Below are 23,423 nucleotides of genomic sequence, written 5' to 3'. Positions count from 1 at the left end.
TCATCAAGATGGGCCCGGAAAAGCTGGCCACTTGCCTGCAAAAACTGATAGTCAGAATCTGGGAAACTGAACAGCTACCGGAGGAGTGGAAGGAAGGTGTTATATGCCCCATCTACAAGAAAGGCGACAAGCTGGAGTGTGAGAACTTTCGAGCGATCACCATCCTCAATGCCGCCCGATATGATTAATTTGGTAGGTAGGTATGATTAATTGCACGATATGATTAAGAAAGATTTAGCAATCAGAATCGAGTCTCGTTTTACAATTCCCCAAGTTTGATTCCTAAGTGTTGCGAGGAGGATTTCGGATATTCAACACATTTTAAACTAACGTCATCCATAATATTCTCCGTTTATGTATTTGACTGATGTTAAGTTGTTAAAATGCACTTTTAAACACGGTACTTTCACAACTATCGTTATTTCACAAGTGTATCTTTCTATTTGGCGTCTGTGCCCCAATTTTACTTTTGTATCAAAATTTATGATTCAAAAACAAGCGTAAACTTCCTTTTTTTTCTTCGTCACAGTAAAACTGTTCTCTCCTTCGTTTTTCGCTGGTCAACTTTGCGTTTCGTGCATAAATAATATAAATAGTTTTCAAAGAGAAGAAATACCTACTTTTCTGTGCTGGTTTATATCCGAGCTTTACTGTTTATGCTGTTTTCCCCTATGTTAGCAAAGGGGGACAATCTATGCATTTTCAAATCAAAGTTTTCCAGAAAGTAATTTAAAACATATGCTGCCTGTTTTCTTATTCAAGTGGTTTTATGTTTAAACGACTAATTCAAATTACGGTGCTAATGTGTTTGTAGATAGTATTTATGGAAAGTTAGTTTATTGGGAATAGCGGATAATAATTGAAGCCAACTTATGCGGTTGGCCCAAATCTTTCATTTGTATGTTTGCAGATTCAGTCTTTGTTAATATGTGGGGTTTCTTCTTCTAAAAGTGTTTGACTTTCATTTTTTGTTCTTGTGTTAAATTTAATTATCAAATGGTAACTTAAGAGAAACAAACGTAAAAAATGGTTTTTAACAAATACGTATTATACAAAACAGGATTACGAATGTTAATTGGAAAATGTTATGCCACTAGAATTTATTATCTTTGTTGCACAATCCTAACAATGCCTTCTGCTCAGATCCACGAACAAATAAAGAAGACGTGCGCTTTCATATAAACTTGTCTTATAAAAACTCGATAAAAGGGAAAAATTCTAGTCTACCATTATCCTCCGTATGCCACACTCCATGCAGAATTTGGCCGTATCGATCATAAAGCGTGAGCCACATTCGTGGCAAAATTTGGACATTATTTGTTGCTGGGTGCCGCCCAGAGAAGCTGCCACCTTACTGTGGTCCACCCTGCCGGTTGTGCCACCATGGGCGTGTAGTTCCGCCTTCTGGGCCTTGAGGGTGGCCGTGATCGGTGGCAGGGAGGATTCGGATCCGCTCGAGTTGTCGAACCCATCCTGCTGACTAGTGGAGCTGGTGGACTTGCTGCCCCCTCGGTGATGGCCGTATGCACGCCGGATCGTGTGATGTTGCTGCTCCGGTGGCGACTGACGGGACAAGCTGCTGGACGATAGTTTAGAGTTCGGGTTGGGGTTAGTTGGCAGCGGATGACGATGGAATGGGCATCAATTGCAAAGGCGGGAGATTATTTGATTATTGATTATGAATTATTTGTGGAATGGTTTTGAATTACATGGCATGGTAGGTAAAATTTGTTTACTGCAGGTAACTGGAGTAGTAGCTGTTGGTGATTTATTCAATAATTTAATGGTTGTTCACGAAGTAAATTCAGACGAAACGTTCACGTTTACCGGCATCGTGAGTTTCGTCCAGCTTCAACGCTTCTGACAATGTGAAAAACAAATTCAAATCAGTTATCCCGGTTTTGATTTTTTAAAGCAACCGGCTTAAAAAATGCCTTTCCTGGAACCCTGAAATAGCTGAAACATCGAACGCCTGGCACCTGTCTCACAACAGCGTTGACGAATGACGACAACTTTGTTTGGCCATTGACGCAAAACCAAAGGCGCATGGATCCTTTTTAAACGGAGATGATGGTGGATATTACCAAGATGTACTTCTGGACCGACTCTAAGATCGGCTTGAGTTGGCTGAAAACAAGTCAAAAACTGACGACGTACGTCCGCGCACGTATGATGCGGATTAAAGAGAATGGATATGGAATCGATTTGGGGTTGAACACGAAGTAGGCGGCGACTTGTTTAAATCCATCGCCTTGCTATGTGTTAGTTTTTGAATTTCAAATCGCAGTAGGCGACGACTTTCATTGAATGCCTGAAACACGTGTTGAGAAAATCTTTAGTATTAAGCAACCGCTTGACGTGAACGGTCACTTTGTTAACAACAAGTTAAATAAAACCAAGTTTAGTTTAACTCCGTGTCCATTTTTGAGTTCCGGCCGAAAAGAAATCTTTCAGGTTATGGGCTCTTCAGTGAAGGATGGTGCTGGTATTCTCCAGCTGACGGGAACAAACTTCGAAAACTGGCGTTTTCGAGTGCGGTTGTTTCTGGAAGCCGCCGAAGCGTCGCACAGGACGTTCCTGTAGGGCAAGGTGCAGCGGTAAACAATTTTATGAAAATGGACCGGAAAGCCAAGTCATTGTTGGTTGGATTCGTTGGCGACGAGTGCCTTGGAATCGTGCGGGACAAGACGACGGCAAAAGGAATGCGGGAAGCATTGGAGGACACGTTTGCGAAAAAGTCCGTGGCGAGTCATACTCTCTTGCGCAAGCAGCTGGCCAGATTAAGGGCCGATGTCCACGTAGCGGTTTTTTACGCTGCGTGCACGCCGCGTTCACGCAAGGTACCCAGCATCAAATGGAGCAATGCACACGTAAACGTGTGCACGACTACATTTGATGCTGGGTATCTTGCGTGGACGCGGCGTGCACGCAGCTTGAAAAAACGCTACGTGGGCATCGGCCCTAAGGATGAAGGAAGGCACGCCGATGAGAAGCCATTTTGTGGTGTTCGACGAGCTGGTGCGACAGCCTAAGTCTGCGGGTGCAATACTGGAGGAAAACGATTTGATTTCCCAGTTGTTCCTAACGTTACCAGACAGTTACGATCCCCTTGTAACTGGAGAATATCGACGAGGATGAGCTCAACATGTACAGAGGATCGTAGTAAACTATGTCCAAATACGGACGCGAAACTGTTTTTCTCCCGTCAAAACATGTGAAAAAGTGAAAATTTAAAGTGTACGGTTTTCATCCGAACTCTACCCTTTAGTTGGAATGGAATACATTTTTGAAGTTCCCCACCGGATTTTAAACAGGAAGAAATAGAAATCAACCGAGCCTTGATTGAATCATCTCAAACTGATGTCCCGATAGGGTGGATGACCTAATGAATTCCTCAAGCCTTCAACATCATCAATTTATTCAAGTAAGATCCATCTAATTTAACGCTAAGAATTTGTTTTCTTCCTTTACATATAACATACAGATCCTCTCCTAACTATACTAATTTAGCGGATGTTCTAAACGGAATAGATTAGAAAAGGCGCTATGTACGGTTTGGGCTATCAATTTAGACTGATAGTCAGCTTTATGCGTCTTCAGAGCCCATCGGCTTCAGGTGGTATTAGTTATGCGATGGATCGGGGTTTATCGGTGCAGGAGGTCAGGGATGTCAGGTTTGGAAGTGTGATGTGTGGTGGACTTCTGGTGTAGGGGTTTTTCCGCAGCTCTGCCTAACTATTCAAACAAACAAAGAACAGTTGGGCAGAGTTGTGGAGGGGCCCTAGCACCAGGGGTCCACCATGCATCGCGCTTCCATGTCGGGCATCTGAGACTGGCAAGCTACCAAATGATTGATTTATTGTATTGATGAGTATCGATTCACCGTGTAACTGATACCACCTGAAGCCAGTAATATCACTGGTAGCAGATTTGTAACGCTGGTTGCAGTGACTTATACTAAATGACAACAAAATTTCAAGCGCGGTGACTTTGTTGTTGGCGGAGTTCAGACAACGAATTGTTGGCCAGAGAGTGGTGATGGGCTTTCACACTGAAGGACCTCCAGGCAGCATTTTTCTAGATTGCCCTCAGAGATAATTTACTGACGGGTTGCTGAATGATCGAGCCCTTACTGATCTTGACAAAAGTCGACAGCTTACACGCTCATTTTGAGGTTTCATTGATTTTTGTTGGAAGTGGAACTACTCACTTCCGCTTTTAATGAAGAGTGAGTGAAATTTCCGTTGGAAGAGAATGCTCGGCAATACAATACTTCTTACTCTAGAGTAAAAAGTTCGATGTGTGAGGTTGTTTCATCCAGCGGATCATTCACCATGAATGTGAATAAGGCCAAATCTTGAAACTGTCTAACCTGAACGAGTTCTAGTTGTAGTTAATGCAAGTGTAACTATTTTAAAGCGAAAGTTTTGATAACATTTTATAAAAATGATAAAAAATACTCTATATATAACTTGTTTAGTAAAAAATTAGATTCGTTTAAACATGTTCTAAAAGAAAAATGTATGAAAACTGGACGTTTTATTATGGCTCACCAGAGGGGCTGTCTTTAGAATTTTTTTATAGCGATTGTTTCACTTTCAATCGCTCGTTTGTTTAACTGGCAATGGTCTTAAGTGAAATAGGTCTACAATTGCTAGTTAGCAAGCTCTGCAACATATCGACAGTTTCATGAAATGCAGACACGACTCAATATTTGCAAATTTTCAGAAACGAAGTTTTTAATTAAAAAAAAAAGAAACTTTTATATTTTAGTAATTGTTTTGAATTATTCGGCTCTCTCTCTCTGCATGTGTTCATACAAATGTATTAGTTTTATGTGTTTCAGCAAAAAAATCTAAAAAATCAAAATTTCCAAGAAATGTCCAAATAACATTAATTTTGAAATACACATAACTTTTGATGTATTGTGAATTCTGACCTGGATTTTGACAGGTTAATCTTTATACCAGTATATTTGCCAGTATGTGTGAAAACGTTGATATGTGTTAAGTCTCATAAGTTTGAAGTGATAAAACATATTTTTTTTTAGGATTTATTGAATTTATGTTTCTGTTGTAATCAGGTTTCTTTCACTAGTCAAAAAATCATTGAACACTTTTTCGAACATTTAAATCAGTTTCCACATATGTACTTTGTGATCTATGATCACTATTTTCACACTTTCATGTATCAACAAACAAACATGATCTACTTTTTCACTCAATTCCGACAGGGGGTTTGATACTCCTAGATACTTGAACGTCTCTGGGGCGTGTTTTCAAGTTCAACATTCAGAGGTCACATACAGTCGTGATTTATTTAGTAGCCAGAACGATCGGCCGGTCATCACATAATTTGTTCTGCTTTGTACGGTTAGCAGAATGATCGCCCGATCATCGAAATGTTGTTCTGCTTTGTGCGGGTGAGTAAATTAATTAGAAAAGTGAAGATTCAGTTCGCGTCAGTAAGCAGAACGATCGGCCGGTCATCAAAAATGTTGTTCTGCTTTGTACGGTTAGCAGAGAGATCGGCCGTTCATCGACAATTTTGTTCTGCCTAGTGCGGTTGGTAATTAAAATAATTAGTGCTCGTTCGATTATGTTTTGAATTGATCAAAATACACGCTATACACGGCATACCGTTTACCAAAACGAACCCTGCCACAATACCTACCCCATATATCCAACATCCCAGTGATTTCTCGTGGAAGTGCAGATGACTCGTCGGCTTCTATCAAAGCGAGTATCATGTCAACATTTTCCTACCCATTCCTTAATTGACCTGCATTCGGACACGGCCGGCGCTGGTATTGCTTATTTTTTGGTCACCAGTTCTTACACATTGAAGATGATGTTAGTCCCAAACTTCATCTGTTGGTTCTCTGTGTAATTACAGCTGACCTGGCAATAACGGAGTAGCAACCGTGGGCGGTCAATCATGCTCATGCTCATGCTCAGGATGAGCTCAACATGTACATCGCTAAGCAACGATTGTTAGGGCAGGAGTTGAAACGTGCGGATCGTGCGGACTACTTGATGGAAGAAAAATCAGCATATTTTGTTGGCAGTCGTGGCAAGAAGCAGAAAAAGTTCAACGGAAAATATTACCGTTGTGGAAAAATTGGTCATATAAAGAAGAATTGTCGGGTCAAGAAAGTGGAAGCCGACGCAAACACTGTTGTGGGATGCAGTGGCGTAGCCACGGGGGTGGTTTTGGACATAGAGACAACAGAGACAACATTTTTAGAAGAATTTTTTTTTCGAACATTCTCGAAATTAAAAAATGTTCGGAAACCCCCCCCCCCCAGACCAATTTTCTGGCTACGCCACTGGTGGGATGTAAAGCCGTTATCTTCATGGTCAATCAAGCTAATGCGGTGGAGAAAATGCACAGCGCTGTTTTTATTATCGATTCCGGATGTAGGGATCACATAGTGAATAACAGGAACTAAAGACGGAGTTTCACTTATCGGTGAGTACGAAGTCGTCATGAGGTGTACCACTAAAGAAGGTATGTGGTTTGAAATGAAAAACGTGGTTATCTTTAGAGATACTAGAATAAGAGATCGGCGAAGACGCCATCTTGTTTCCAATCGAACCGTCAAAAGCGGTTCCATTTCGACTTGTTTACTTTTTGCATCCATAAGAAGCAAGCAAAAAGTTCAAGTGATGCCAGAATCATTGTTACGATTTCATGCATTTTCATACGTTGCCATTTCGACAGTTTTTCACTCCGGCGGTCTCTGGTTATAGGGTTGCTAGTTATCTTGCCTGATGTGAGAGGTAATCTGCTGTCGTTGAAAAAGTGGTCAAAAGCTTGCATCCATGTGCTCTTCACGCTACAAACTGGTACGGAGAAGGCTCTGTAATGAAACACAATGACGATGTGATTGCCCAATTACGACGAAATCTCTATGAGTTGGAGCTAGAGCTAGAAACGATTGAATACTTGGCACACTTGTGCAAATCTGAGGTAAGTACATTTTGGCACCGTCGTCTGGGACATGCTAGTCAACAAGCTATGGATACTTTGGTTAGACATGCACATGGTATGGTAACAGATCTCGAGCCAAAGCTAAACAGTGTTGGTTTATGCGTCACGTGCGATCTTGAGAAGCAATGAATGTAGAGAACCATTCGACGGTACTCTAGCGCGAGCAACGCGGCCTTGTTACCACCCTCCTGACCCGCGAAACAATGGCCGTTCACATCTGAGCGATTCCAAGCAACAGCATCAAAATTTAAGAAAATTTTTAATTAATGATTTTCTATTGAGTTGAAACTTTGCACAGTTTTTCAATTTCATCTAAATCGTCATTTTTCGATATCAAATCTTCATATTGAGTCACGACTAACTTTTCAAAAGGGTGTATGTGAAAATGGTTCAAAAATATTTAAAAAGCTGCACAGCAAAAACGGAATGTTCGATTGTTATGATTTTTTCAGCAAAGTTAGACAACTAAATGGTGATTCTTAAGAAAATGTGCACAGTAAAAAAAAATTTTTTTGCCTTTAAAAATATCATTTTTGTCACAAAACTCAAATATCTCAAAACCCTATCTTTTTCGAACGTATTTTTTTTAGGGAAAACGGTCCATTATATTAGCTATCTACCATAAAAATTTGGTGATGGTAAACTAATAAACAAAAAAGTTATGACATTTCAAACATTTCACAATTTTCACATATAGTAAACAAAAAAAAATTTCCGTGTATTTTTTTTCAAGAATCGCAGTTTGATGCTGATTTTATTGTTAAGGGCCTTGCGTGAGTTAAACAAGTTGTTTGTATGATATTCCATATTTATGTATTCATCGATATTATGTATATTATATGTATAAATATTATATGTATAAATAAATAAAAATGAATTAATATTATCCTAAGTATTAAATTAAATGTGGCAGTTACACAATGTTGTTATAGAAACTCTAAGAGTTTTGGGTTTGAATTTTGGTATGGGTTATGATATCATGAAAACAGTTTATTAATACTTATTTTTTATTTATTTTTATCCAAATTTTTAAAATATCGAACACTTTTGAATTATTATCAGCACAGTTTGAGTATAGTTTTGCTTTAATTTTATTTTCCGACAATGGAATGAAACAGTGAAATTTTTGGGTTCCTTGGATCGTTTTCGCGTTATTAAATTGCTCGCTGAGCTCTGAAGCCTTTATTTCGTACTCTTCAGTAGTAGTAAAACAAAATGATAATTTGGTTAAATCTTTTTCTTTTCTACGATTTGCCCAATCAAAAAGTTCTTTCGCAGTTTTAATTGGATGCTCACGTTCTTTGGCTAAACTTGCTCTTGTGGCCATGCGCTTTATTGTTCCTCCAATAGCATCACAACCCAAGTAACATTTTAAGTTTTATAACGCTCTTGAAGACCATAATTTACTCTACAAGAGTGCTACAAAACCAGTATAAAACTGTCTTAAATCTTCGGAAATTATAATAAAACTTAAGTGTTCAATTTGCGTACTTCCATTAAAATAAATAACGAATGGATGAATTGTAGCTTGTTGTACGTTCCAGTGATGGGACTGCACTTCATCTTGCAATACAAAGCTGTAATTTTCAGAAAAATCACAAATGACTAAAAATTCACCATTTTGTAATGTATTTTTCGTATTTTTTAAAAAGCTGGATTGTTCTGTTTTAATGAAATCGTGAGGGATTAAACTTACTAATTTCAAGCAAAAATATGACACAAACTCATCTACAGGTTTTACAATAGTTTCTATGTCACACCTATCCGTGGTCACCCATTGCTCAAATGATAACTGATCAATATATTTTTCTTCAAACTCAGCGAATAAAAGTATTTTCCAATGATGAAGAATCTGGACAATCCGAACAAGATCGTAGATAGCAATTTGATGTTGTATTTTCACACAAAAGACTACCAGTTAACATTTTAATATCCTTTGTTAAATTGATTCTTTTCAAACTATGTAAAATAAGATTAATATTCTCATGGGTTGTGCACACACACATTATGTGTTCCTGAATTGGAAAGAAGCTTACATTGCCTTGGCCGAAGGCTTGCAAATGAGGAAAACCTATTTTAATATTATCGTGAATTTCCTTGAAGCGTGTGTACGCTTCTTTCAAAGTCGTCATCATTAATCGTTTTGGATTGCTTGACGCTTTCCATCTTTTTTACTGATACATAATCTTTTTGACCAGGCATAGCTCGACTTACTTCATCATCTTCAAAATATTGAACTACTATTTCTTTTGTCTCATCTGTTAATGCAGTACTAGACCTAGTATTTTTGGTTGAAAGACAGTTATTCTTCAATTGTTTTGCCTCTTTTACTGTATTTCTATTGGTTTTGAACTCATCAATGGCATCCTGAATGGACCACGAACTTGGCAGCATCGACAAAATCAATAATTTTTCTTTCCTTGTCGTGGCTGCATTCGAGAACCTTTCCTTCATATTTATAATTACCTCATCGTAGTCTGTATTTTCCACATCATCAGGTCCTAATTTGAAGAGGTTTCTTCGTACAGATTCGTTTATTTCACGGTATTTTTTCTCCGGGTAATAAACGTAGTCCATCTTACTCCATTTAATCGGAGTCACTTTTATCCCAGCTATGCCCTCGTTAAAGCGTTCGATGTTGACCTTTTGGATACACTCATCTTCCGATTGATTTGTTGAAACAGATTTCGCTGATGGTACGGTGGCAAGGCTCTCAGCACTTAATACTTCTTAAATTTTTTTTACTAAATGTGAAAATTGTGAAATGTTTGAAATGTCATAACTTTTTTGTTTATTAGTTTACCATCACCAAATTTTTATGGTCGATAGCTAATATAATGGACCGTTTTCCCTAAAAAAATTACGTTCGAAAAAAGATAGGGTTTTGAGATATTTGAGTTTTTGTGACAACAATGATATTTTTAAAGGCAAAAAAAAATTTTTTTTTACTGTGCACATTTTCTTAAGAATCACCATTTAGTTGTCTAACTTTGCTGAAAAAATCATAACAATCGAACATTCCGTTTTTGCTGTGCAGCTTTTTAAATATTTTTGAACCATTTTCACATACACCCTTTTGAAAAGTTAGTCGTGACTCAATATGAAGATTTGATATCGAAAAATGACGATTTAGATGAAATTGAAAAACTGTGCAGAGTTTCAAATATTTTCGAAATGGTCGCTCAGGATCGACTGACATGCCCCCGTGGAATGCCTCATCTGCAAAAGCCTGGCAATGAAGAAGAAGCCAGTGAAGCGATCCAGTAAAACAACAACGGCCGCAACGAACCGGTGAGCTCGACCCATTATCCCTTCCCTTCTTTAGTCTTTAAATAAAATTAATTTCATCAAAAATTGTATGGCCCTCCGAACCACAGCTGTCCAATTAGTCCTAAGTTCAAAAATCTTGTTTTCCGTTGCTTCAGTCCACTTAGTTATTGTCCGTTTTTCCACCACATAAAACTTAACAGAACATCAAAACCAAAAGGAATTATCTCCACAGGCCACCACAGGAATTAAAACGACCCTGAGGACCAGAGAGGAATAACAAAAGGAGCCTTGAGTGCCCACCCCGGAAGCTGCCGTGGCTCTAGACCAGCAGCTTGGGGCTTTGTTGGTCCTCGTCTAGGACCTGAATTCCACTCCCTGGGTCTCTAATGGCTTCAGCCTTTAGAGAGGGTGCATTCCGATGTGTGCGGACCAATTGATCCCCCGGTATGGGACGGCTCCAGATACTTTGTGTCGTTCATCGACGACTTCACACATTTCGCCATTATTTATCCGATCAAGAAAAATTCAGACGTATTCGATCGCTTCAAGGAGTATGAGGCGATGACCCATTTCGAGAAGAAAACCAGCAAGCTGATTGTGGACCAGGGTCGGGAGTACTGTTCAAACGAGCAACTGAAGTACTATTAACAAAAAGGAATCCAGGTGCATCTGCAGATTCAGTCTACGGTTGCCTATTCTCCGCAACAAAACGGTGTTGCGGAACGCTTCAATCGAACATTGGTTGAAAAGGTGCGAACGATGCCGATTGACTCATGCCAAAAAGTGTGTGGGGGACGTAACTGATGAATCGCAGTCCAACTGTAGCTCTAGAAGCACGTGATACTCCTGCCGAATTTTGGCTGAAGGCAAAACCAGATTTCGATAAGCTTCGCATCTTTGGCTGCAAAGCTTTTTACGTGGGTATCTGCTCAAAAACGAAAGAAGTTGGACAGCAAAAGCCGAGAAGGTGTGATGATTGGGTACGCCCGAATGGCTACCGCCTATGGGATCGGGCTATCAGGAGGGTTTTCAGAGCACGTGACGTGAAGTTTGATAGGAACAGCTTTCCGTTCCTCGAAATCAAGACAAACGTCGAGAGCAATGTTCCTTTGATTATTCCACTACGTTATCAGCAAGAGGGGGAGCCTGGAACTCCAGCACGTTCCGAATCCAGTGATGAAGAGTTCCATGGCATTGATGTTGCAAGCGACAATGAGTTCGATTATGCACCACCCGGTGGATACAAGCCTGGCGCGCTCCCTTCGCAATCAAGAAGTGGAGACTGTGAGGAGTCAGCCACGAGGCAAAGCGAACGGGAGCGCAATCTCCCAGGTAAGTTTATGGATTTCTTTACTGGATTCAGAGCAACGTCTTTAACAGAACCACCGTGCACGTATAGCAAGATTGCTGGTCGAGACGATCGTGATTCCTGGTTGCAATCGGTTGAGGATGAATTGATATCCTTGAAAACCAACAATGTGTGGCAGTTGGTACAGCGTCCGCGGTCATTAATGCCACTAAAATCCAAGTGGGTTTTCCGTGTAAAGGAGGACGAAAATGGAAAAGCAGTCAAATGCAAGGCACGGCTTGTCGTGAAGGGCTATCTGTAAAAGCCTGGTATGGACTACCAGGAAACTTACGCTCTGGCGGAGTACAAGCTTCTCCTGGAACGGCGTGCCGTTTACGAAAGTCGTTATATATGGGCTAAAGCAGTCACCCCGCTGCTGGAACGATAAATTCAATGATGTGTTGTGGAAACTTGGGTTTGTGCGTTCGACCCACGACTATTGCCTTTACGTATGGTTCAGCAAAAACGGTAAAGATGCGGTTCTTCTCGTGCTGTACGTCGATGGTTTATTAACTGTAGGCACAAATCTCAAAGCAATCCAAGCGTTGAAAAAGAGGTTGGCTCAAGCTTTCAAAATGACTGATTGTGGCTCGATTAAACATTTTCTCGGCATCAAGATCGACTATGATAGGGACGCAGGTATCATGAAGCTGTCTCAGGCGTCCACTGTTGAAAGTCGTTTCAACGAGAGGTTCCGGAATTATAATTCTCCGTCACGGAAATGAGTTTGATACGCACGTAATCCGTTGATGAATTGGAGAATATAATTTTCCTATTAGAAGACACATAGAACTTATTTACTACACGAGATTTATGAAATTCTTCATCAGCATGAATTTATCTTCATACAATTTTAGGCTTGGGTAAAATGTACTGTGAAAGTGGCCTTGTGAACCCCTGAAGACGGGTACAACATAGTAGTATCCTTAGAGCTTAACATTATATAAATCATATTTTGCACTTACGTTTAGTGTCCTCACTGGCCTTCGCTACGGGTACTAATTGAGCCGGATGGACTTCTAGTTTACGGGTATGTGCAAATCGAGCTGTATGATATCGGTATAATTCATGTTTAATTCGATAATGTGGGAAATTTTGTAATTTTCTCACCGGTTCTGATAGCAAAATCGTGTACTACCTTAGCACATATGCTGATACACTATAGCTGGTCGTAGCCTAATTTTTAGAGAGAAATCTTGATTTCACTATCACTGTATTCATAAGGAATTAGCTTACCGATATTTGTATGGTTTAATTCACTTGGTATCTTAATTAATTTACTAATATTCTATGGAATGCGTGGAAAGATGTTGAACAACGTTGAACGAGTTTTGTCTATCCTATTTCGCTTTTTGTTTTTATTACCTTTCGCGCCAACTCTCATATGAGTGCAGAAGTATCTTATCAGTTGAGTGCACTCCTATCACACTCACCGTTGGCTGTTGGGGATAGTGGGTCAAAATGACCAAAGTGAGGTGCGCTAATCGTGTCGATTAACATCCACCATTGCTAGACTTTTGGAGAAATTCGGCATAACTGATTGCAATCCCTTAAGGACACCTATGGGAAAAGGATTGAAATTAGAATCAGTCGTAAAAGAGCCTCGTTCGGGGCCCTACCGTGAACTTCTAGGAAGTCTCATGTATGTCATGATGTCCACTCGTCCGGATATCTGCTACCCGGTTGGCTATCCCTATCCTACCTCCCTTTACTTGGTATTCATTGACTACGAAAAAGCTTTCGACCGTCTCAATCACGAGAATATGAGAGGCGCCCTGAGTCGCAAGGGAGTTCCTGAGAAAATCATCGGCCTCATCGAGGCACAGTACGAGGCCTTCTCGTGTAAAGTGCTGCACAATGGGGTCTTGTCCGACCCTATCCGGGTCGTAGCTGGTGTGAGGCAAGGATGTATTCTATCACCGTTACTGTTCCTCATCGTAATCGACAAGATTCTGGTAGATGCGATTGACCGTGAACCAAACCGCGGGCTGTTATGACAGCCTATAACCATGGAGCACCTAAATGACTTCGAATTGGCGGATGATGTTGCACTCCTCGCGCAACGGCGCTCTGATATGCAGAGTAAGCTCAACGACCTTGCCGAGCGCTCCTCTTCGGCAGGTTTAGTCATCAACGTCAACAAAACCAAATCGTTGGATGTAAACACGGTGACTCCTTCCATTTTCACAGTAGCCGGGCAACCAGTGGAGAATGTTGAAAGCTTCCAATATCTTGGTAGCCAAATGGCGTCAGACGGCGGTACTAAGATCGACATAGGCGCACGGATAAAGAAAGCAAGGGCTGCCTTTGCGAGTTTAAGAAATATCTGGAAAAACAGGCAGATAAGTGAACGCACCAAAATACGAATTTTCAACTCTAACGCGAAATCTGTGCTGTTATACGCTAGCGAAACATGGTGTGTATCAGTGGAGAACACTCAACGGCTGCAGGTGTTCATTAACAGATGCCTGCGGTATATAATTCGGGCCTGGTGGCCTCACAACTGGATCTCAAACAACGAGCTCCATCGTCGTTGTCACCAGAGGCCGATAGCAACAGAAATTCGGGATCGGAAGTGGGGCTGGGTCGGCAACACTCTACGTAGGGGCGGAAACGAAATCTGTAAACAAGCATTAGACTGGAACCCAGCGAGACATCGCAGCAGAGGCAGACCCAGAGGCTCATGGCGGCGAAGCCTCAATAAAGAAATAAAAGAAGTCGACCGAAATCTATCCTGGCAACAGGTTAAAGCGATAGCCGGGCAACGCTCAGGATGGAGATCTTTCAAGTCGGCCCTTTGCACCACGGGAGGTGTACAGGACCCATAAGTAAGTAAGTAAAAGTTGGCTATCTTGGCCGATTCCAACAGCAACCCGACATTAAATACCATTTGTGCGAGATCACATTGCTGAAGGAAGGCTAGTAGTAGAACCAATTTCGACATTCGATAAATGGGCGGACATTTTCACCAAAGCATTAGAAGGCGGTAGATTCGTAACACTAAGGAAAATGATAGGAGTAGACGATCGAGAGGGGGTGAAAGGTAAGTAGGCGGAAGTAAGAAGGAAGACGACTTTCATTGAACGTTTGAAACACGTGTTGAGAAAATCTTTAGTAAATATTAAGCAACCGCTTGACGTGAACGGTCACTTTGTTAACAACAAGTTAAATAAAACCAAGCTGAGTTTAACTCCGTGTCCATTTTTGAGTTCCGGCCGAAAAAAAATCTTTCAATGGTCTTGGGTACATCGTAAATTATTCGGACGGATCTGGCCAATGTTTGGCAGTATGAATGAGTGATTCCGAGGTCCAGATTTCCTTCAATGGTAAGTATGTACTGGCTAACTGAGGAAACATTGGCGATCTCTACTATAGAGTCGGTAAATTTCGAAATTATTATCGATAGTAACACCAATCTGTTGTTTAACTAGTTCTCGAATTTCGGCTGATTCTGTTTCTTTGTTCCGTGTAACATGAAGCTCTGGTCATGGACTTATGACCATTCGGCCTGATGACCCAGAATCGAGGAATTCCGGCCCAAACTTAAAACACGTCTCAAGAACTCGTGCACTTTGCAGATTCTTGAGTACTTATGCTTCTACTCTGTAAATGTAGAAGAAATCAACTATTCAAAAAGTTCTGGAAGCTAGAAAAATGTCATAAGCAGAGTTTGTTATTAGAATGCTGGTCCCAATCCCATAAACAAGGTGTTCGTGATCAAGCATGATGAACGGAACAGTTGCATAGTATCGGGAGAGTCCGAAGCACAATTAACACATAGACTGATCCATGGTGTATCCTAAATTATTTTACTGTCGTGAACAACCATTGAAAATCAAAAAACTACAAGCGTACACTCCCGTCATCCCTCTTAGAACTTAGCAAAGATCAAGTACCCACCTGCCGTACGCCGAATCGGCACTGAACTTGGATCCCTCGGCCGACGCTTCCCGGTAGTTGCGCCCGCTTCCGCCATGACCCCGCGACGAATTATCCACCGGGTAGCCCTCAACGCTGGACATCTCGTCCGAGTCGGCTGGGTACATTGACGAGGACGATTCGCACATCCGGTCCAGCTCCTGGACGCTCTTCATCAGGTCCCGCTCTGTCGGAGAGAGATCGTCGAAGCTGATTCCACCGCCACTGCCGTTGCCGCTAGCGGCGACAGGTCCACCGGTTCCACTGTTGCCGTTTGCTGCCACCGGCGACGGCAACTGTGGAGACTGGTGCCGGCTGTTGCTGATGCTGCCGCGGTATTCCAGCAGTGGCGAACCTGTAGCTGTGTATGGCTGTGGGACGAGGTGTGCTGAAATCGTGTTGTTGTTGTTGTTGTGGCTGTTGTAGTTCGGTGTTGTTGATGATTGATGGAATGGCTGATGGTGAAGGTTAAAAGTTTTACCACTGCCTAGCCGCAACGCCGATGAGGTTTCCCGAGTTAACGTGGGAGCGGGTTTGCTATTGTTATTCATGTAATCGTTAGGCGTTCCGTAAGCGTTGTTGGTTCTTGGTGACTTAATTTCTGGGGTTGTTGGTTCCGCCGATTTGGGGGCGCTGTTGCCATGGATGCTGGGAAGATTCCTAATCGTGCTTTGCAACGGAGGATGCAGAGGCTCTCCGATGTGGCGCCGTCGCGGTACTTGCGGTGGTTCTTTCGAGGGTTGAGTCGTCGGTGTCTGTTTCTCTTCGGATCTACCATTGGTTTTGAGAGGATTGTAGTAGGAGCTATTGTGAGGATTCAAATGGCTAGGACTGTTGGTTCTACTAACGCTACCGTTCAAACTAGTCACACAATTCACACTGTTATCCAATAGACTACTGTTGTTGGTATGCAGAACAAAACTACTACTACTGGTGTTGCAAGTAGGGTTGGTGTTACGAGAGTAGAGGGCGTTTTTGAAGGTTCGTCTTTCGTCTTCGAAGGAGGAAATGAATTCGTCAAAGTCAAAGTCATCGAACGAAGGTAGTGGAGGCCTTTCTGGTTTCTTCTGAACCATAATCGGCGTAGATGGCTTTGGAGTTGTTCGTTCCAGTCCGGAGTCTGGGGTCTGGGGTTTGATATCATCCGGATGACTTTGGTTAGGTGTCAATGGGCTGCGTAATTGCCGCTCTTCGGGACTTTCCTCGCGACTACTGTCTCTGCTACTATTACTATTGCTAGTACTGCTTTCAGTACCGTTCTGCCGAGTCAACGGGGATCTTTTATCGTAAGGGTCGTCATTTATACTTGTTTCGTTAGCGAGATTATTGGCCACTAGTTTCGGGCCACCACTGTCACCACCGCCTGATTTCTCGGGTGAATTATTGGAAGATTCGGCTAGTCGATTTGAATCGGTCGATTTTTTCAAACTTTCTATTGTGCTTACACCACCTTCGGGCTGGCAGGATGATAACTTGGTAGATATCACTGGAAGGTTGTCGCATTTGTTGATCAGCTTCGGATCGATATAGTTTGAATTTTTGCGGATCTCTTTTTCCTCCGATTGAGGCGGGGCAGGTGGTTTTGGCTTTTTGCCGAGAATCGCATCCAATGAGATTACGGTTGGCTTGCTGATGGGACTGATATTGGTGTTGTTCAAATTGTTACTGACTTTATTGTTAATGTTATTCTTACTACCATTGTTGGTACTACTGTTAGTCTTCGGATCGCTGCTACTGTTACTGTAGGTTATGTTAATAGGCTCTAACTTAATCGGAATAAGCTTTTGTGGAAGCTTTTTGAATGGCTGAATGTCCTGAAGAATTCTATCCGCTTTGTCTTTTTCATCTTGAGGCGATTGATCGGTTTTAATACCATTGTTGGTGACGCCTCCGTAGAGAATCGATTCCTTCCTTTCGTGACCCCCAAGCGACAAGGATCGTTTACTCAAGCTATTGCTTTTGTCTTTCATGTCCTTCTCACTCATTGCTGCCAGATTTAGTTCGTGTTCGTATTTTAGGAATACGGCAAGCGAATCTGTTTTTGACAGCGGAACATCCAGGGCGGGCATGTTCGGATCTTTAATGTCTAGTTTGAGATTCTTTCTCACAGTGTTGGTGTCGCGCATTTTAGGCTTCTCGGCCATTTGCACTGCATTGAAGGCGGATTTAATCGGAATTTCGTCGTACTCGGAGGACTTCAGGAAGTTCGGAGAAACCGGACCATCGTCTGTGATGCCTTTCTGAATGTTGGACTTGGCTTTCTCTATGTACATCGGTCGTGATACTTTCCGGGGCATGCGGAGGGATGACGCTCGTCTAAAGTTACTGTTGTTTACCGGGGAAGTCTTGCTCGTCGGAGTCACAACGGATTTGCTCATGCTGCTGGCTGTTGGAGTCAGTGGAGTTGTTGATCGACTGCTGCTGTTCGGCTGTTGTCGTGAAGTCGAGGTATTGTGACTGGAAGACGGAGAGAACAACTCCTCTAGCTGCCTCTTGGCAGACAAAAAAGGATCATACCTGTCCGGAGATAGTCCGCTGTAAATAGATTGAAGCAAGAGACAGAAAAGGAAGAAAAAAGAGAAAAGAAAAACACACATGAAAAACATTCAGTTTAATTACGTGCTGTCTTGGTTATGGTACTGGATGATTTCGTTCCGATCGCGTGCCAAGTCAAAGCACTCTACCCGTTCCATACAGAACCGTCTAGAAAGCAACTCTGGCTGTTTGACAGCGCTACTACCACTATTCCTGGCGCAGGGGTCGAGCTCGTCCTGTTTGAGCTGATGGCTCAACTCCTGCATCCGTTGCAAACTTCTATCTCTAGCGACTTTCTTCGGTATACGTGAACTTTTCTTGCGAGTGGAGCTTATTCCATGAGGACCTTCACCATATAGCGCAGTGCAACCACCACCACCACCACTGGTAGAAGACCCAGCCGCGAGTGTTCGCAACTCATTCGAATCGTAGAAAGGTGGAAGAAAATCGTCCTCCTCAAAATCACCGCAACCACCACGTTTGGGGCCACGGTTTCCCGTTTTGTCTTCCCGTATCCGAGGCATTCGGATCGTGTTGGTGAACGGGATCTCCTCTTCTTCATCCTCCTGGAAACTCTCCATGCCGTCCCCGTAGTCTTCGTACGCTTTGTTCGCTTTGAGATGGTCCTTCTTTTCGTAGTAGTAGAAGAACTCTTCGTACGTGTCAAAACTTGGCACGGTACGGAGAGACGACAGGTCGCTGGTGTCCCCCAGGCTGGTTTCCGTACAGCTGAGAGAGCTACGCTTGGCTAAGGCTTGGGCTTGATATTGATTGGTGGGATTGAAAAAGGATGCATCACTGGAAGGAAAGTCGGGCATTTGGGAATCGGAGATTGCGGTTAGTTGATTGTTGCGGGGTGGTTAGCGGGGTTGAACGGTTAAATACAGGAAATGCATGAAAACAGATGTGAGATTAAACAAATGTGTGAAGGAACCCGAGCAAAAATGAATAACTAATTGATAACAAATTGTATTATCCGGTTATCGAACATATTGATAACTGAACTTGTTATCATTTTGGCTGAATTAACAGCCAACATAACAAAAATGATACCAGAATTTTGTTCCTGTAATAACTAACTGAAAACAAATTAGGTTATCACCGATACCAAATTGATAACACATTTTGGTATACATGTTATTCGCTCAAATAACAAATTAAGTTATTATTTAGTTATCAGCCATCACTGTTTTAACGACCAAAATAGTTAAATCTTCTTTACCGACTTCGTTACGCATTGAAAAAAATGTTGGCATTCACTGGGAATCGAACTCGAATCGAATGATTGCACGGCGTCGTCTCTAGGCACTCACCCAATTACGCTTTCTTGAGGAGCAGGAGAGAAGAGCACTACGCTTTCTACGATCTTGCATTTACTATTTATAATCACATCATGATGTCATAACCATTTATGTGAATAACAGTCGGCTGGACAGAGTGCAAAGCAGAATAACTTATTAATAACAAACTTAATTATCCAGTTATATTGATAACTAGCATTATTATCATTCTGGTTGAATTACATGTCAACATAACAAAAATGGTAACCGAAATGAATTTAATTCAAAATAGCGATTCGGCAATCATTTAGGATAAATACAGTTCATCGTCTTTTATTGAATACATTTTGTTTTCAATTGTGACCAATTAAATAATAGGCTTAGGTCAGTTTTTCTCTCTTGTATTATCAATCATTAGGTTGCTATCAGCGCCATGCTGTAAATCGATTTCGGTTAAAGGTTTTATTCAAACTAAACCATAACCTTGCATTCCACAGTGAAACATTTCATGTTTTCATATGCATATACAGTCGCGATTCGCTGGTTGGGCCACGACCTCGGCCCAACTAACGAATTCGGTTTTTTAGTTGGGCCAACTGACAGCCATTTAAACACGTGTATTTCGACTTGAACATCACAAATGATGTCCAGTGACGCCCAATCCCGTTTTCCGTGTTTACATTGAATTTTGACGTACGGTTGCTTTTTAGTTGGGCCATGGCCCAACCAGCGGAGGCCCAACTAAAAAGTGACCCAAGTATTAAAATCCCAACCAGCGAATTCCGACTGTATAAACATAAACACTGCTGATCCCAGGAAGAATTATTCCGTGAAAAAATGTAATTATTTGTGGATCCAGGGCCGGACAGTTTTCGGGGGCCCTAAATGTACGAAAAAGGTTGATTTTGGTACATAATTTTATGTGGGAGTCCGGGCCACGCGGAATTAGGATTTGTATGAAAATTTCGTATGGGTACCTAGTCCACAACGCGCATTTTCGCTTACAATGTCTGCCGGGTCGACTAGTTGAACATATTTTTGGGCCACTGTGATGGTTCATTCAAACACCTTCCAAAGGATTTTCTATTTCACATCTCGATATTCCTATGAGTCCTTCCCGTCCTTTCAACATCGACTATTGGAGGTTTGACTGCAGATGATCTTGCTCGTTTGCGTTCAAACCTAGGTTTAAACTGTCAATAGTTGAACAATTAGTCTTTGGTTGAGCACTTTGCTAATTCGACTAAAGTGCGAGCATGATTGTTTTCTATCCACAACACACGAGATCGTTGAAACTTCTTGATTATCCGACACTTCTAGTTAAATTTTCCGCTTCCCCATATACATAAGCACTGTGGATCCCAAGACGAATTATATTGCGGTTAGTCAAGACCATTCACCGTTGCTGAATGAGCACATGCCTATGGATCATATGTTCGAGGAGCTGCAAGGCCATTTTAATTGCTTATTTAAACTACAATGCTTGGTTTTTAGATACATATTTCATTATTCAACGACACCTGAAATGAAAGTAAAGTAAATAAGCATAGTAAAACAAATAGGAAAATTTAAACTTTTGTGGAAATTCCTTTGTTGGCAGAGAAACAAACAAATCAGTAGATATCGTTAGTAACGAGGAAAATCACAGTCTGCTTAGACGAAAATTTCAGTTCAGTGTTTGGAAACAGCTCTTGTCACACTATATTCATAGCATATAGGCCGGGTACATTTAGCAGAAGTTAGTATTGTGCCTTGCAACAAAATGACATCTTTCATGATCATTTTTTCAAGGCTTCTACAGATCTGGCATTCATCGCTACAAACCACCACGTGGCGGTCAAAATTTCAAAATTATCAAAGTAGATTTTTTGCTACAGGTATGTTTTTCTCAGGCGACTATCTGGCGCTTGTTTTTGGTTGCGTTGAAAAATAAGCGGAAGAGTAGATTTTTTTATGCGCTGTACAATATGTTTGAAAGAATACAATGCTTAACCCGATATCTGAACGACGCGAAATTTAGAAGAAAATTTCAAATTTGTATTGATAATACATTTTGTTATTATTCAGTTATCAGTTAATCACATGATTGATAACTAAATATCAAGTTGATAATAAGGATAACTAATCCTGTTATCAGTTTGATATCATTTCAGTTATCTGCCTTTGCTCGGGAAATACTGCAAAGCACTGTTTAAACAGTTTTCAATTCTGGGCACTCAGTTATTTTCAGAAAACAAAATTCTGCGTGTAACAGATAATATTTGTGTTACCAATAGATAGTTAAACAGCATTGCGGTGCTATGTTTGCTTGTATGCCGGAAAATTGGTTACTTGTTAGTCGGCTGTATTAAAAAACCACTGCACATCGTTGATCAGTGAGATGAAAAAAGAAATTAATAAAATATTCGAATTTATAGGATTTTTAAAGAGAATCTGGAGATTCAAGAAGCATTTCATTACATAATAAAAAAAAAGTAAAAAAGAACTTACAAGATTTATGAACGTACCTTTCAGATAAAAAACACTTTTCTTCACCTTTATTAAATTAATTATCGATTCTATTCTTAAATGCAGCAATGTATAATTCTGAACTAAGGACTTAAACGAGTGATAAACAACTCCTTTCAAGAGGCTCGGAAGCCTCCTTTCAAGAGGCTCGGAAGCCTCCTTTCAAGAGGCTCGGAAGCCTCCTTTCAAGAGGCTCGGAAGCCTCCTTTCAAGAGGCCTGGAAGCCTCCTTTCAAGAGGCCTGGAAGCCTCCTTTCAAGAGGCTCGGAAGCCTCCTTTCAAGAGGCTCGGAAGCCTCCTTTCAAGAGGCTCGGAAGCCTCCTTTCAAGAGGCTCGGAAGCCTCCTTTCAAGAGGCTTGGAAGCCCCTTCAAGAGGCTTGGAAGCCTCTTTCAAGAGGCTCGAAGCCTCCTTTCAAGAGGCCTCGGAAGCCTCCTTTCAAGAGGCTCAGGCGCCTCCTTTCAAGAGGCCTGGGCGCCTCCTTTCAAGAGGCCTGAGCGCCTCCTTTCAAGAGGCCTGAGCGCCTCCTTCAAGAGGCCTGGGCGCCTCCTTTCAAGGGGCTCAGGGCGCCTCCTTTCAAGAGGCCTGGGCGCCTCCTTTCAAGAGGCCCGGGCGCCTCCTTTCAAGAGGCCCGGAAGCCTCCTTTCAAGAGGCCTCGGGCGCCTCCTTTCAAGAGGCCTCGGGCGCCTCCCTTCAAGAGGGCTCGGGCGCCTCCTTTCAAGAGGCCTCGGGCGCCTCCTTTCAAGAGGCCTCGGGCGCCTCCTTTCAAGAGGCTCGGGCGCCTCCTTTCAAGAGGCTCGGGCGCCTCCTTTCAAGAGGCTCGGGCGCCTCCTTTCAAGAGGCCCGGGCGCCTCCTTTCAAGAGGCCCGGGCGCCTCCTTTCAAGAGGCTCGGGCGCCTCCTTTCAAGAGGCTCGGGCGCCTCCTTTCAAGAGGCTCGGGCGCCTCCTTTCAAGAGGCTCGGGCGCCTCCTTTCAAGAGGCCCGGAAGCCTCCTTCCAAGAGGCCCGGAAGCCTCCTTCCAAGAGGCCCGGAAGCCTCCTTTCAAGAGGCCCGGAAGCCTCCTTTCAAGAGGCCCGAGCGCCTCCTTTCAAGAGGCTCGGGCGCCTCCTTTCAAGAGGCCTGGGCGCCTCCTTCAAGAGGCCTGGGCGCCTCCTTTCAAGAGGCCTGGCGCCTCCTTCAAGAGGCCCGGAAGCCTCCTTTCAAGAGGCCCGGAAGCTTTCTTTCAAGAGGCAGGAAGCCTCCTTTCAAGAGGCCCGGAAGCCTCCTTTCAAGAGGCCTGGAAGCCTCCTTTCAAGAGGCCTGGAAGCCTCCTTTCAAGAGGCCTGGAAGCCTCCTTTCAAGAGGCCCAGAAGCCTCCTTTCAAGAGGCCTGGAAGCCTCCTTTCAAGAGGCCCGGAAGCCTCCTTTCAAGAGGCCCGGAAGCCTCCTTTCAAGAGGCCCGAAAGCCTCCTTTCAAGAGGCCAGGAAGCCTCCTTTCAAGAGGCCCGGAAGCCTCCTTTCAAGAGGCCCGGAAGCCTCCTTTCAAGAGGCCCGGAAGCCTCCTTTCAAGAGGCCCGGAAGCCTCCTTTCAAGAGG

General features: G+C 42.5%; 1 protein-coding gene across 17 annotated transcripts in view; it reads right to left on the bottom strand.

Annotated features, from left to right (window-relative positions):
- Nucleotides 1-335: 335 nt before the first annotated feature.
- The window catches only part of LOC134225065 (formin-J-like), a 455,409-nt gene continuing 432,321 nt past the window's right edge, over nucleotides 336-23,423 (bottom strand). For 13 of the 17 annotated variants that reach the window (XM_062704835.1, XM_062704838.1, XM_062704837.1 and 10 more), the window contains 2 exons: nucleotides 15,512-18,064; nucleotides 336-1,579 (listed from right to left, as the gene is read on the bottom strand). In XM_062704835.1, coding sequence (XP_062560819.1) covers nucleotides 1,219-1,579; nucleotides 15,512-18,064 — 2,914 coding nt within the window. In that variant the 3' untranslated portion in view covers nucleotides 336-1,218. Of the gene's footprint in view, nucleotides 1,580-15,511; nucleotides 18,065-18,148; nucleotides 18,863-23,423 lie in introns of all 17 variants that reach the window. The other 4 variants (XM_062704834.1, XM_062704841.1, XM_062704846.1 and 1 more) reach the window with 3 other exon arrangements.

Source organism: Armigeres subalbatus, chromosome 3 (genome assembly GCF_024139115.2).
Source record: "Armigeres subalbatus isolate Guangzhou_Male chromosome 3, GZ_Asu_2, whole genome shotgun sequence".
Taxonomy (NCBI): Eukaryota; Metazoa; Arthropoda; class Insecta; order Diptera; family Culicidae; genus Armigeres; species Armigeres subalbatus.
The sequence above is the reverse complement of the archived record's forward strand: the minus strand, read 5'-3'. Positions and strand labels throughout refer to the sequence as shown.